Source organism: Chelon labrosus (assembly GCF_963514085.1).
Source record: "Chelon labrosus genome assembly, chromosome: 3".
NCBI lineage: Eukaryota > Metazoa > Chordata > Actinopteri > Mugiliformes > Mugilidae > Chelon > Chelon labrosus.
In genome coordinates this window covers 24,065,054-24,080,863 of record NC_140339.1, presented here as the reverse complement: position 1 = coordinate 24,080,863, position 15,810 = coordinate 24,065,054, and the positions used below count along the sequence as shown (strand labels likewise).

Here is a 15,810-nt window from a genome sequence, read left to right as displayed (position 1 = left end):
GGAAAATATGTTGGAACCTACCAGCGAATGATCACAGTGCTTTGTTTGTACATATCACTGTGTGAGCTTAAATTAGAACTTGTTGTTCAGGAATAGGACCACGCATGTGTGATTACATCATTCAATTTTCTGTGCTTACCTATAAAGGTGTGACTAACCCCTCTCACTCTGTTTGTCTCAGTTCTCAACGCCAATCCTCACTTCCTGTTTCTTCTTTCATTACAGGAAAGAGGAGGACAAGGAGTCAAAGCTTCCTGAGACAATGCCCCACTCTGAGTCTTATTTCATGAGTTCCTCCATGTCCGAAGACCATCTTATTGTCACCGAATAGGTCTTCACTTCACAGATCGCAGCTAAGAACAACTAATATAGACACATAACCAGAATAGTCTCCAACACTTAAGTATACAATCAAATAAAATCAAACAGCACCGGAAGCACAACCAGCTAAAGACATGACAGTCCCCAATTCAGACTCTGCACTGACTCTAAGGAAACAGGCAGCAAGAAGAGACTGGTGCAGCAGTGCATGCAGAGGACCAGCCACAATGTTGCCCTTGGATTACGACCAGCAGCATGTGCAGAGGTCACAGATTGAGCACGTCACTTTGTTTATTTACTGTTCGGCTGAAGATCTAGCAGTACTAAGTAGTTCAACTAATCACGTACGTCTTTCTCTTCATCATCACTTTTGAAGCCAATCCATTACGTCATGTGTACCACCGAAATTCAAATCCCTTTTCGAGCATCTTAAACTTCACAAACAAGTAACAACCCAAGAATACCCCCGCTTAAACAAGATTCACACAAATTTGCTCACAAATTTCAGGAGAATTCATACTTATGATGCTGAAGCAAAGTAGAACAAAGTGATATATCAAGTGGAGCATATTGCTGGGTTGGCCAGTTCCAAAGCAGAGAGCCTAAATTAGCTGAATAAAATATCACGCACTGACACAATCTCCTGTCTGACGCACAAAAGCTGTAACTCACTGTGAGGAAAATAGGTCACTGAAATAAAGTGTATTTCCAAATAAATCAACAAACAAAACTAAAAGCTACTTGTTAAAATTGGACGTTCCTTGATTGAAGCCTTTCAGTTAGAAGCCTATAAATTAAAGACCTGCTGGGAGAAAGAGAGAAGCAATAAAAAACAGAATGAATCTCTTTCATGTGTTGCAGGCTCGTTATTAGGCGTGTTTGTCACCCCTCCTCTGAGCAGGCCTGCATGATCGCAGCCTCACAACGAGAGCAGCCCTAATATTGTTATTATTATTCCTTGAGTACACCCATTTGTTCTGAGCAGCTCGACACGAGACTACGCATGTGTTTTCTTTTTGTGTCACAGGCCCACTAATGAGTCTAAAGTGCAGTGACTGATAGGAAGTGAAACTCATTACCTACCCTAAAACATCATCAAGAGATAGAAAATGCAAAAAGCAACACGAGTAAAGTGGTTTAATTACTGCAATCACCATCAATAATATAAATGTAAGCATGCAGACTGCCATTGCTCAGTATATCCCCAATGCAAAGAAAAAACGATCTCATGGGGGGAAAAATCCATTAATTCTGATTAAAATCTTCTCTGCTACTAATTTGCATATCACTCAGATGCGTGATATTGTACAGAAGGTGTCCTGGAAGTTCATCTGCTGTTTATTATGGTCCAAAACTAAAAATACCGCAGCCACGTAACCAACTGCTGATTTGCATTCGCCCAACGAAATGTTTTTAAATTAATGAGAGTGAATATATACCCAATTAAAAGTCAACACAATGTACATTTGGCAACAGTTATAGCTTCAGGTCTTATTTCCCACATCTGTATCCTCACACCTCAACTTCTGACGTGTGCGTCACTGCTGCATTGGCACAGGTTCGTCTCTTTCTACAGTTATGCCATGCGAGTACTTTCACATACTTGTTGTGAAGACGCTCCAGCACTGATTCAACCGATCAAGGATTTTCTGGGACATAAATCACCGTGCCACTGTGAAGTCTTTGGCACAGTGAAGCAGGATAACCTTAATAATTTCTGGCAAATTATTTGGCTCCTCCTGGCCCTATTGTACTACCACTGTGCTTTGCAGCAGGGATGGTATCATCTGTGCCCAGTTTCTCCTAAATATAGCACTTTGTATTACATTTGGAGTTTAACTATTGTTTTGCCAGATCCAACAATTGTTTGTCTTGTGCTTTCAGTCTTTTTCATCGGGTGTGGCTTTTTTCTAGACATTCTATTTTACAGGTTTCACAATGATAGACTTTCCATCGCTTATTGTGTTTAAGGAAATTTATGTTTTTTGTCAGGTATCTTTTAGATAGCTGGTCTCCCCGCTCTGATCAGTTTGGATGAGCAACTCTTATTTCTTCACGATAAACCTGCTGTGCTCATCTTTTATTACTTTCATTACTGTTCTGGGTACCGGTCTCTACAGTTAACAGACAGTTTCCTTACCAAATGTTCTCTACCATTGTGTAACTTTACACCAGCATTATGTCCGTGAAGGTTCTCAGTCATTCAGGTCATGGTATATGCAAGAGGAAGAGAGGAGTAAAGGAAGCCACCTATGTCAAATTGGAAAACCCTTCTCTGAACAGGGGAGGTGGACTGAGGTATAATCTGCTATCAATTTACAATACATCTGTCCTCAAAAGTTTCAACCCCGTTCACCTTGAGACTGGAGACTCTGACTGATGATGGGTCGTTAGAGCACCATTCAGTGGAGAAAGAGGACAGGGCCAAACAGTCTCCCCCTACAACAGGTAAGTGACTGGTCATTAACAGACACCAGTCAAGAGAGTTTCTGATGGGCAATATCCACAGATGGTCCTATTTAAGTCTTTTAGAACCAAAGAATATACTTGGATAAGCAGAGAAACATCTTCAAGAAACTCTACATGTCCAACTGCCTTTCTTCAACATTTTTGGATTTATACCAGCAACCTTACACATAGGAGCACGCTTCTTGAAGTGCACACTGCATGCTTTGTTCTGCAGTAACCAGAGTGTGAAGTAAAAATGATGTCAGGCCACATGATTGATCACAAAGAGAGCAACATTTTGCTTAGTGGTCGTCTTCTCAGCAGCACTGTGCAACCACCGCACTTTGGTTTAATGAGAAAGTTATTCTGAGATTTTATTTAAAATTCTTATAGAGATATCCACAAAAAATTGACTTTGAACTCTTATAAAATCTATCTGTTGTTTTGTACCTTAAAATTGTGACTAAGCTTTGAGACTAGCTGAGTCCCGGCTACCTACACGCTAGACGGGTGGTGAATAAACAACACACGGTGCTGAAACGCAGCAGAAAGAAGAGGCAGTCATTCACAGCGTGCCTCCTTATTGATCACAGGACTGCAGTAGAGCATAGCGTGGCTCTATGTCGAGCCCCTTATTTTGATAACGTGAGAGGTAGTGACCTAAGCGTCTCTTGGGATCAATTCAAAACCCTTGCCACAAAAACAGCCAATTAGTGAGCGCGCTTCACTGCCTCTCAGATGCATTCCAAGGGGCTCTTTTTTTCCATCCAGAAAACGAGTCCATTTTCCTTGCTCCAAGGAAAGCCAAGACCATGAAAACAAACACATAATACAGGATGAGGAAATGTTGTTAATGCAGAAACCAAATGAACTTATCACACGCCAACTCACTTGGTTTGTTTTTTTCTCTGAGCACACATGTGTTTGCTGTTGGTGTCCGTGCTTATGGTCCCATGGGATGACTTCCATGGCACCTTACCACAAAACATAATTCTTGTTAGGTTAAAAGATCCTTTCTTCAAGGCAAAAATAAACACTTTAGGAGATTTTTAGCACTGAAACATATCACCTACATATTGTTGTACAACTTTGTGTTATTTTTCTGTTTGATTCCCTGAAAGGAAGTGCATTGCAAAGACCAGAGTCTGAGACGATTAAATAATAAACTGACAAGAAGATAGTCTCTACACACAGAAAAAGTTTTGGCCTTTCTGGCTGCCTTGGAAGTAAAATTAGACAAGCTCCATGGTTACTAATACATTCCTCTGGCAACCAGAGACAGCACAAGGACACATCAATGTACACTCGCTTTTCACCATACCTTTTAACATGCCTCCCTTTGTTTCCTTCTGTTAAGAGTTTGTGTACATCTGTCTTGTCAAATCTGTTTGATGCTTCCACCTGATTTTTATTTATTTTTTCTGGTAGTAAATAAAAGCTGGTTGGGTTAGAGGTTAGATCAGCTTGGATGAGGAAACAGGGAAAGGGGGGAAGTGTACTAAATCAGCTTCCTCTCTGGCTGGCTGAAGAAATTCTACAGTCTAGCTTTAGGAACAACAGAAGGTTGGAGGAACATGATCGAGCCACAACATGCTAAAGAAACGTGTCGCCTTTGCCCTGAGCTCAAAATCAATTTCTCTGTTCAGCCTCGTCAGCAGTGACATTATTCAAAACAGCAAGAGCAAATGTTAATGAGTTCTTATTTGCATATTTATTTTTTTCTTTGTTGAAATGTCACTGATTATTACGTACTATGATGATAAATGCATCTGCTCATGCAGCCTGATGTGTAATTAGCCATTAGGTGGAATGAATAGATCAATTAAAGGCAAGGACCAGGATTAAGAGAAATTAAACCAGGAAGAATGCAGGAATGAGAAACAAAATAACACATTAGGCTCAGGGGTGAAAAGACTCCATTGCTTTTAGATTAGGCTAGAAATCCAGGAGGGGTTACTAATCAAGAGAAGTATCTAAATCAGCATCATCAGAGAAATCGTTTTACTGCACATTCTTTAGCCCTGAAGTCTGACTTTCAAAATCAGGTGCCCTTTGCACCAGCTAAACAGTTTATTTTCTCCTAAAACCCATCTCTGTGTGAGAGAGAGAGAGAGAGAGAGATGTGGATTTCCTGATTGTATTTATCCCCTCCCAGGATAATCAGGTGCCATGGCTTGGTCTGTTTGAATTTTTTCTAACGTGCTAAAAAGGAAAAGTAGGAGGTGGACAGGGAAAAATGTTTTCGCTTGGCCTTTGCCTTATTCCGAGACCAACTATTCTCCTGCCAGTGCTTGTTATTCACAAATGAGGAAAAAAATGCATTACTGCGAACCAGATGGGAACATTCCACATGACCAAACCAATCAATCACCTTGGTGGGACGCAGGTGTGACACAGCCGTGCAGCAACACACCATTTCACAGTCTATCAGGCACAAACACATGGTCACCAATCAATGGCACCCTGAGGACCCATGAGGAGGGGTGCTTCTCCGTAGCCTCACTGGTTCATAGCTGATGACTTCATAATCACACATCCATTCTCTCAGAGGAGAAAGGCGATGAGCTCCCTAATAACGTCTCCCACCATGTGAACACCAACACTGTAATGGATGCTGCTTTAGCAGGGACACTAACATGCTCCCCTGCATCCCGAATTCACGTGCGAGCTCCCTGTCAAGCTGAGAGAGCGATGTCTGGGGAAACAAGAAATGTCCCCCGGTTGGCTATTAGAATTAAGTCAGCGTGTAACATCAAAGTCAGACTCGATGTTTGGTATTAGATGCCAAACAACTGTTGAGCAGTGAAACAACAGAGCCAAAGAGAGGTGAAAGACAAAGAAGGATACACACATGGTTTAGGAATGCTGATCCAGCTCCAAGCAATGTGGGCACATTTCCTTACTCAGAAAACCCCTGCAAACCCAAAGCGGTCTTTGGTTTAAGAACACAAGCCTGCACTAAATAAAAGACCAAAACAGCCTGAAGGGGATAAATCTTTTGATGAGTACTCTCTCTGTGGGGATGGCATTGCATGTGGGCACAGCCACAGCCTTTTAAAAGAGTTTTGTTGATTTTAAGTTGACAAAAAAAAATGTACCTTCCCACCCCCATATTCCTGGCAGTAAAGAAAAAGTCTCACAGAGCCATGCTTCTCTCTACACTTCCCACACTTCACACTCTCGGGGCTGTGCCAGCGCTGGAGAAAATGTCAGGCATTGTCAAGTGGGAGTAAAGGCGAAACAAATGTTTGCATTTTATTATCCAATCACAATCCACTACAGTCCAACAAGAGGGGAGTGTAACATTATCTAGTGTTTTGTTTGCCAGCACTCCCAGCAGGCACACAGGACGCCTGGGCAAGCAGTTGTGACCATGGAAAAAAAATGGAGGCGGGAGATAGAGGAGTGGTGGGCAAGAAAATTAACCAGCAGGCTTTCCGCCATGGCTCATCTCAACAAGGACTCAGCCTTTGATGTGTTGACAAATTAGTTGCTTTATTGAAGTTAAACTTTACAAAGTTCCCCTAAACCTGATCTGTCCATGTTCAGAGGGATGGATGTGCAGGAATCAGGGGTCAATCTCATGCATTCTCTAGTTCTTCTTAAAGAAAAAGAAAGGAATGAATTTGTCATCCATATGTGCTCAACCTTGGTTCATATGTTTCTGCTGCAGGGGATTTTATCAGAATCAGTCCTAAAGTTGATCCCTTCTGTGATAAATGACCAAGGTGCTTTCTTTTCTTTCTTTTTATGGTTGGTGTGATACCTGCATTATGATGATTTTTCAGTTGCACAACCACTAACAAATCTACACTTGGAACTACCAATGTGTCGGAGCATCTATACAAAAGATGTGTTCAACAGGTGCATAATGTAAACAAATAGTGTCTGGATAGATTAAGGACACAGAGCTATTTACTTAGTCTGGAATCAATTGAAACGATGACAAGAGCTTAGCTTTAATGACCCAAAGACATCTGTAAATTTGAGAGGTGTTTTTTAGACTGAAGCAACATGATTTCTATGTGTAGAGAGCATGTGTAAAATCTGTCCAGCCATCTGGTTTAACACAGATTCACATTGTGTTTAGTAGTTCTATACTGCAGTTTTCTATAAGTTAGACACAGTCACTTAAACCTCAATGGTCACCTGCTTTTTTTTTCTTTTTTTGTTTTAGGTGCATGTCAAAACTACACAATAATAAAGTATTCAATGCTGTCAACAAGGCAAGCACTGAAGTCAGCAGACTTAAATTGTTCCGTTAACACTAATTCTTCTGAATGAATCATTTCCCTTTCAGCATTGCGCTTGTATTAAATAATCTCCCACATTCTTCTTGGCATCAGCTGCAGGCAGCTTGAGGCGAGCGAGAAATGAAAGAACGGGGGGAGGGGAAAGGAGAGACGTGAGATATACAAGGGAGCAAACACAATGGGTGTTAGTGGCAGAAATTTGATTTATGAAAACTTTTTTTAACCAACACTCAGCAGAAATGTTCTTTTGACTGTTGTTGTTGTGCAATCATCTGCAGATGTATTTTGAGGACTTCTAACCAACAAAGCTGCCAAATCTTGGCCTTGCAAATTCATGTGCCAATGCGAGTATTGTTGCATTATCTTAAGTAGTATTTCCTAGTGTAAAAAATGCAGTTGCTGAAACACTCACGTGAAGACACCTTTCCACTTATTATAAAAATATAACAGTAGTACCCTGACCCTTGCAGCTGCTTCTAGAGACTTGTTATGTCATCATAACTTGGCTGTACCACCGCTCTTCTATCCTCTTTGGTGAGACAGCCCCTGGAGGCCTTCTCAGACTACAGCTGATCCTCTGCAGCTGGGCAGCCTCGCCAGTCGCATGCCGGGGGCCGCGGCCGAAGGAAGGAAGGAAGGCAGGGGCCGGGCAGGGCAGGGCCAAGATGGGAGAAGCGAGAGGGTGGGGAGGGCAGGGATCTGTTGGGAGATGTGGGCGGTGTGGGGAAGAAGAAAGGGGATTTGCGCCCCTTTCAGCTCGTCTTCAGCTCTTCATGCTTCACTGACCGCAGTAATAGATAAGCACACCCTGCAGCTCTGCATAATGACCGGCTACATCCACTAAACTGTTCTGCACACATCTCATTTCCCCTCTCTGATGTCTGCCTTGTCATATACATATATATAAGTATATTGTGTGTGTGTGTACAGTATATATATATATATTTATTTATTTTTTTGTATATATATATATAAATATATAGACATACAGTATAGATAAAATATTTGATGACATAATACCTGCAATGTTAGTATTCTGCTCTTGTGAAATCTGCTTGAGGTATAATGTATGTGTGGTTGTGTGTGTGTTCGGGTATGAACAGCAGAGTGGGAAGAGGGAGCAGCATTGGCAGCACCTGTGACCCACACTGCAATGGAAACTGAGTGCACACCTGAACAGCACCTGGCCACGATCACAGCCTGGGTCTGAGGAGGGTCTCCCGTGGGACAGAGCATTAGCACATGACACCTGCCCCAGTAAAAACACGCTGGGGATGCCACTGTGATGTGGGATTTGACACTTCATGAAAAGCCTTCAGGAGCAATTACACGTGAAAAAGGAAAAGGGAAGAGATTAATTCTTCTCCCGTTCAAAAGACCAACCCGTATGGAATGGCTGTCTTTCTTTGTACCTTAAAAATACAATGAAACCACAATTATCCAAAAACATTAAAGGATGACCATAAGAGTCAAAGTTAAAGCAAATGTTTGTAGAGCAAAAACAATTAAATTATTGGAGGTAAATGCTTTTTTTTTAATAGTATACACTATTACTCGTACCATAATATAAAACTTAACAAAAGGTCCTAAAGGGTGTAGAGTCATTACATTTATTTGGTCAAAAGGGCCACATCTTTTGTTTAACTCAGCACAGAAATTATTTTAAAGAAACAAATCGTTATTATATATATATTTAATCACTCAAATAATTCTCTACATAATTTCACAACCTGCCAATCTGATTTAGGGTGAAATTTTATTGAATTATTCAAGGGACATGTTACCCGAACATCAAATGCCTAATCACTCACTAACTACGTCTTCATAAATTCATCTTCAAAAACATAGCCAGTGATTTATAAATGAGATTTAGAACAATTTAACAATTTAAAAGAGCAGCTCCCTAAACATTTCTGTAGCTTCATCCTATTGTTTGTTCACAAAAACCAACACATAATAACAAAATAGTTTAATGAGTGGCTGTCAAAAAAAAATCTGCTGAGTTCTACAGCATCAATGGTTAGGAGCACTATTTTCGGGGAACAAAAATATTTTTCATATTTTTGTGTGAAGCATCGGTACTGTGAGGACTAGACATTTTGCATAATTAACTCATGACACCAGATGTATAAACTGAAATAGAGACCAAGGTCATTGTTACTTATATTAATGTTAATATGTGCAAAGTTTAAAGTCTGTAATACAGAGATTGCCTCCTCTGTATGTCAGCAGTGGATGAGGCTAAATACACAACTGAGCAATCCCGGTCCAGCAGTCACGTTAAGGTCACATGTGTATGTGGACAGGTGGGAGGCATGGTGCATGCGGCTGTGTGCGTGTGTTGATGACAGCATTAAGCTGATTAGTTTTTATGCAGAGCTAAAGCTGTATGACCAATATATGTGAAGCACACCAGAGAAACGTGAGTCCGAAAACTACAACTCAGCAGTTGTGATTTTACAGCGCCGGGCACGTGGATGGACAGAACCGATCCAAAAGGATTCCACGCAGCATGAACCCACAATCAATTATAAACAATCACAATTCATCACAATAAACATAGGCAGGCTTTAGCATTAACTTTATGAGTTTGTGTATATGTGGATTTGGTATTTGTATGAGAGAGTAAGAGCGATATCTTAGGGTGCTTTCACACCTACTGTATATTTTGTACCAATTAAAAGAGCAATTTGATCAACTATTATTACAATGTTGTATTTAACCTTGATTCGGTTCGTGTTCACTGGGCCATTTAAAGCTGTTCTGTGGTTCATGTACCAGTGTTCTGTATATGAACCACATGTTCAATTTGATCAAACAGCTAGGCTACACATGCAGAGTGTTTCCGATGATATTTCCTCCTTTGAAAACTCAAAGGAGATGTCTTGCTTGATAAAATAATGATAAAACATCAGGGGGTAGCTATTGGGTAGACAACTGGTGGCTGGTTCTTGACAAGTTTGTAGTTACAGCGAAGCTAGCAAAGTTTTCATCTTTGCCAGACTCCAAATGCAGTCCCACACAAAAATGAACCACTTCAATTTCCTTTTTTGAGTGAAGTCTAGTTTGAAGATAGTTAGAAAAGCCTATGATGGCAGGCTTACTTGAAAGACAAGCATTGGCATTATACTGGCCTTTTTAACTTGGAAAATAAAAAAATAAAAAAAGATAAACTAATGGTGAGGGTTGATTTCATAGTTACTCTGATGACCCTGTAAGACTTTTCACCTACTTTTGTTTCTGATAATGGGAACTAAAGTGACTAATGGGTGATGTGATTAGCTTCATTGACCCTGTCTCGCTAATTTGCGCAGTATCTTTATAACACTATCTGAGGTTAGGCCAGAAAATCAAAATGCTTCCTACACTAGTGAAAAACAATACCAGTCCAATGAGTCAATAATGACAGAAACCCAATCAAAACGCAACTTTAAATAAAGGGGCAGAGTGCAGCTTCTTCAGTTGTAGCTCATCGCCTGCCGTAATTGCCCAGATTGCTTGAAATCAGCCTCCCCCACTGACTTCTCCATATCGAGCTGACACCACAAGAAAAAAAATCTCTGCAGGTAATTAGATGTAACCATTCGTTGTCAGGGCTATGAACTGTTGGCAATCCCTGCGGCTAAACAATTAGAGAGAGCAAACGAGAGCCAACCCTCAGTGGAACATAAATGAAGCATTACAGAGAGAGTAACTTAAATAAAAAAGGATACTTTCACACACACACCTTTCTCTGTTTTGTTTTTATCCATTAGACAGTCAATGACTCTGCATAAGAACCAGTTATGCTTTATTTGCAGCTCAGTCAGCAAAGGATAGGAGTCGGTGGTATGTCATGTAATGCACTGAAGCCAATACATAGTATCCCTTCAACAAACTGTGATATCAAGAATTATAATCACAACATGACCAACGATTCCAAGAATTGATTCTTATGTATATCTTTTACTGTCTGAACCAATCGATCCTAAAATCACAGTTTTCCAACTACTGTAATCAATGAAGTAGATGTTCACTGTATCTGTGTGACAATCATTACTGTTTGTCAGGCCATAGGAAACAAACTCTGCTCTGCAAATCTCTTAGAATGATAAATTATAAGTCTGTCCAAGTGTAGCCTGTGCAGCCAATTCATGTGATGATTGGTTGAGTCATAGAGATTCACATGGCTGAAAGTGTTTGTCTCTGGTGGTCAATACACATCAACAATGTGGCTGCCACCTGTCGGGCAGCATGCAGTGGATGACGTGTGGGTTAGTAAGAGGATTGTAGCACAAGAAGGTGGGGCTAAGATGCACGTGAGGCCCAGACCAGCACATCCATTGTCTGCCCAAACTGGGACCCAGCCCGCCGGAAGGACTCAGTCATCATTAAGCACTCATTGTGGCTCCCTGGCATTCAATCAAAACCCCAATTCTTCAGCTTCAAACCCCCACACACACTTTGCTTGTGAAATTGGAATAAACCCATCCCATTTCAGGAAAACTGTATGTTATAAAACACTGAATTATGTCTGCAACATATTCTATTTCTATTTTAAATTCATTAGTCATGGTTAATCCATCAGAACAAACCACTCCCTGCAGCCTCATCTTGCACTTGCTCCATGAAATACATTGAACCTTTATTAAAATAACAAGGTTTGTGTTATTCATTATCCTGTAGCATACTGTCCAGGGTTTTTGTAGCCAGGTAGAGTTACTGTAGATGCTGTGGCTCATAGGAATATTTTACAATACAAAGGAGTCGGGACTTCTTCCTGAAGAACATAATGCAGATTTCTTTCAAAAAATAAAGGTTTCGTTAATAAAGGTGACTTTTTTGGTCTGTGCCAACCACAGACAATACTGTAGGTGTACCATAATTCACATACTGTAAATGCAAGCACTTTCTAGCACATCTAAATTGTAACATACAAGATCAGAACATCATATAACACAACTATTGTATTTTGTTACTACATACATTATTGTACACATTCAAGACAGCAGCGACTGAGGCTGCATAGGATGTGACTTTTACTTTAGCATGAACAGTGGGATAAATGTAGCAGTCTTTGTTTCAAGTCGTATCTTAAACATTCTGTATTATTCTATAGAATAAAGATAAAATGGGGATAAATTAAATCTTGAGCAAGTAAAGTAACAGTGCCCAATTGATGGACAACAGGAGAGAAAGGACTTGCCTTCGAAGTGAATAAGAAAACAATTTAGTCACTGTACGTTTTCCAAAGGAAATTTCCAATCAGTGTCACATTTTCTCATACAAAGCCTGGGTTAGATTTACAGTGCTGATAAACTAAACATATCCACGTAAACATGGATACGTCATCAGGGTTATGGATTGGTCACTTCCGATCAGGAACAATACAGTGAATAAGAGGCAGGAAACATAAAGGAGGTACCAAGATGACTGCTGGCCACCACTGGGTTGTTTTTGAATGTTGGTGGCCACTCATTGTCCATAGTTTCTTTGTCCGGTTTTACTGATACAAGGTTTACTCTAGGCGGACCACACAGCAGCAGTGTGACCAACTCAGCATGTTGATTTAGGTAAAATTTTGACCAACACTTTATCCTCTTTGGGACTGCTTGGGAAGCACTGCCAAGCACAGAAGGTTAAGGGGTCTACAAGGACCATTCGCTCATCCACAAATCTTAGACACATGAAGGAATGAGCTGACTCTGTATGCTGTGCAATAATAACCATGGGTGATGAGATGCTTTCTCACCTGAAAAAACCCATTCAAAAGCTCAGAAACAGACTGATAGATTAAAATGCTTTAAAATGGTTTAAAAACACATTTCACCTACAAATATGTGTTTGTTTTAACCCCTATACTGTTGAGAAATAACCTTGGGCACAACCTATTGAGGTATATTACTGTGGCAGAACTATTTAATAAGGCTACAGTCATCTTGAATTCCCAGCCTGAGATAAACACAGTCAATTCCAAGTTTACAATCACACTGTCTGACACGTCACTGCAACAGATCGCATACATATTCTGCCACTCACAAACATGATCACAGATGCAGCTGAAGAGCGGACACATAAGCAATGTATGCGAAATGGTCATGTGATCAATTACAAAAGATAACATTTTGTTTCAATTCAGCAGCAACCATTTGTGAACTAATTGCTGTGCTTGGAAACCAGTCTCCAGGGACATAACATAATGAGCAGAGATGTAGTTAGCCATAAAGCTGTCAAGTGGATACACATCACTGTGATGCTAGGCCACAGAGTTGGATAACATAGTGTTTTTAATTGTTGTAATGGGAGCGTATATTATAAGTCAGTAATAGAGTGTATCATTTTGAAGTTGGGGCTACTGATTTCGTGTTAAATACATCTACATATTTGTGAAACTGAACACAATAATTAAAACTGAATAAATACAAATAATAGAGAGGCTGACATTTGGAAAGTCAGAGGTAGGGTTGATGAAGGCGCTGTGGGGGGTACGTCACAAGAAAAAGGTTTTTGATCTTTAAACTAGGAAACGGCACGGCTCCCAGAATTAAATAAAAAACATATCATGTCATTTAACACAGCAGAACAAGCGTTGATCAACTCAGTGTGGACAAGCATGAGCTGACAATTCAAAAAACCACGAAACTGAACTCCATTCAATAATCTACATTATATTGAAAAGTTTGGATATTTCAGTGAGAACTCTTTGATACAGCTGCTCAACCTTACACCCATGAAACACAAAGACTCTGTGCTATCGGAAGCTGCTGAGAGCTAAGTTTTGATGTCTAGGAGACAGCTCCTTATGACGGAAAGCTATACTGATGGCGTGACTTCTAGCCTGGGGGAGGGTCATCACAGGAGGAGGAAGAGGGAGACACAGAAAGGGGAGGGGGGATTAAGAGAGGAAATAAAGACAGGATGAGAGGGAAGAAAATAGTCCTATAGCCTGGCGAGCCTTTCAGTACTGCTACCTCCAGATGTATAATGTCCCTTAACGTCAACCAGGCACATTTCTTTTACAGCATGTCATTTCACTACTGCAGGGCGTGTGAGGAGTGAGTTGAAAGGAGTCACTTACTTACCCATTATGTTTGAGTTCATAAAAGGTGTTGAGGACAATCCTTCATGGGACACTAATCGACTGTCACTCAAATGATCGCTGTAATGAGGGCTGTCTGAGAAATCCTGGGGGGGAAGAGATTGGAATATTAAGTGCATTGGTAGGCAACTTCAATCATTGTGTGCTACAACATACCACTAATTACTAAGAGGACATCACAACTGGTCGCTTATGCCAATAAACTAACTAGTTTATTATGCATGATTGTCACAAATAATGACAGAGAAAGAAAATATGTTAGCGACAGTTTAACATTTGCAATAGCATTAGGTACACCAGTGAAAACAGACACATTCTAATATAGCAGCACTGCACTAAATCTCATCTCTGTGGAGGTTATGGTATTGAGCATTTGTTTCAAAATAACATAGAGAACTAATTCAACTGTGTTTTCATTTTGGAGGCTGTAGTTTGTAGAACTATTGAATTGTACTGTGCGATGCCCACTTGTTTCTATTATTTTGACAACGCCATCTTAGTCAGTGGACTAGTCAATATAATAGAAACACTTTAGTGTTTAATTCAATCCAGTTTGATAGCACGACAAACTATATCTTCCAAAATTATCAAACAGTTGAAAACCACCTTTCTGACACTGTTTCTATATAAAACAATTCATGTAGTAACAGTCATGAAGCAAAGATTTGGGCTCTTAAAAAGCAGCAAATGCCACTGTGTTGTAAATTTAACTATTAGGTTGTCAAATTCCTCGGCATATGAACTTCATATTAAAGACATTTCACCAACAAATAGCTGCTACAAATATCTTTAGAGTTTGAGTTGGTTTCTTTGTCACAGAAAATCAGCACAACTTCAGAGAACATTTTCTCAAGCGTATTTATTTGTGTTTATTTAAAAGTTTTCTTACTGATTCTATCGTTTTGTCTCTGTGATAACAGGTTTGGATACCGTTTCATGAAAGTAGATCATAAGAAGTTGTTGTTTAATAGAAGGGGGAGAAACAGAGAGATGCAATCCAACATCATTTCCAGGTACCTGCAGCTTAAAGAAATTGCCTTTTTCTCCTGCAGCTTAACAGAGCCTTTTCATGACACTTATCAGCTTCAGGGGCTTAGGTCTAAATATCGGTCACAGTATGGTTTTTGAAAACTCGGGGTCCCTTGTAATAAAAGATGCTCCGTTACAGTGCTAATCCCAAGCCCTGTGAAAATCCTCCTGTGCCCCAGTCAAACACATCTTCCCAAACTACATTAACTCTCAGCAGAGGGACCGAGCAGCAGTGGGCTTGCATTTCTATAGAGCTATTTTCACCAACTCATACCCTTTGCATTCAACATAGAGTTAAAAAAAATAAATCTCATTATCCATCTTTTTTTTTTGAGTGGATGGTGATGGAGTAATTTCAAAGGCAGTGGAGCGTTGTGCTGTGTCGAGGGAATCCTCAGAGATTCCCTATTGTGCTCCTGCCAGGCCGCACACACTGTTAATCACACCATGAACAGACTCCATAACAACAACAGCCCCGCGAGAAGCCGTAGCAAACTAATACACACACACACACACACAGACACAGACATACACAACTAACGTAAGCAAGCGAAAACATTTGCTCTCTTCTGCTGCAAAACAAGGAAAAAACAGTCACTTTCCGTGAGTTAGATCATTTAAAGGCTGAGTGTAGAGAGAGCAGCTAGCTGTTATATGTTGTTTTTTTAAGTAAAAGCAAAT

The 15,810-nt window shown here is 40.2% G+C and overlaps 1 protein-coding gene across 4 annotated transcripts in view; it reads right to left on the bottom strand.

The window, feature by feature from the left end:
- Nucleotides 1–15,810, bottom strand: part of tcf12 (transcription factor 12) — a 71,885-nt gene that overhangs the window by 40,383 nt on the left and 15,692 nt on the right. For all 4 annotated transcript variants that reach the window (XM_084540768.1, XM_084540769.1, XM_084540770.1 and 1 more), the window contains exon 5: nucleotides 14,084–14,186. In XM_084540768.1, the coding sequence (XP_084396894.1) occupies nucleotides 14,084–14,186 (103 nt within the window). The remainder of the gene's footprint in view (nucleotides 1–14,083; nucleotides 14,187–15,810) is intronic.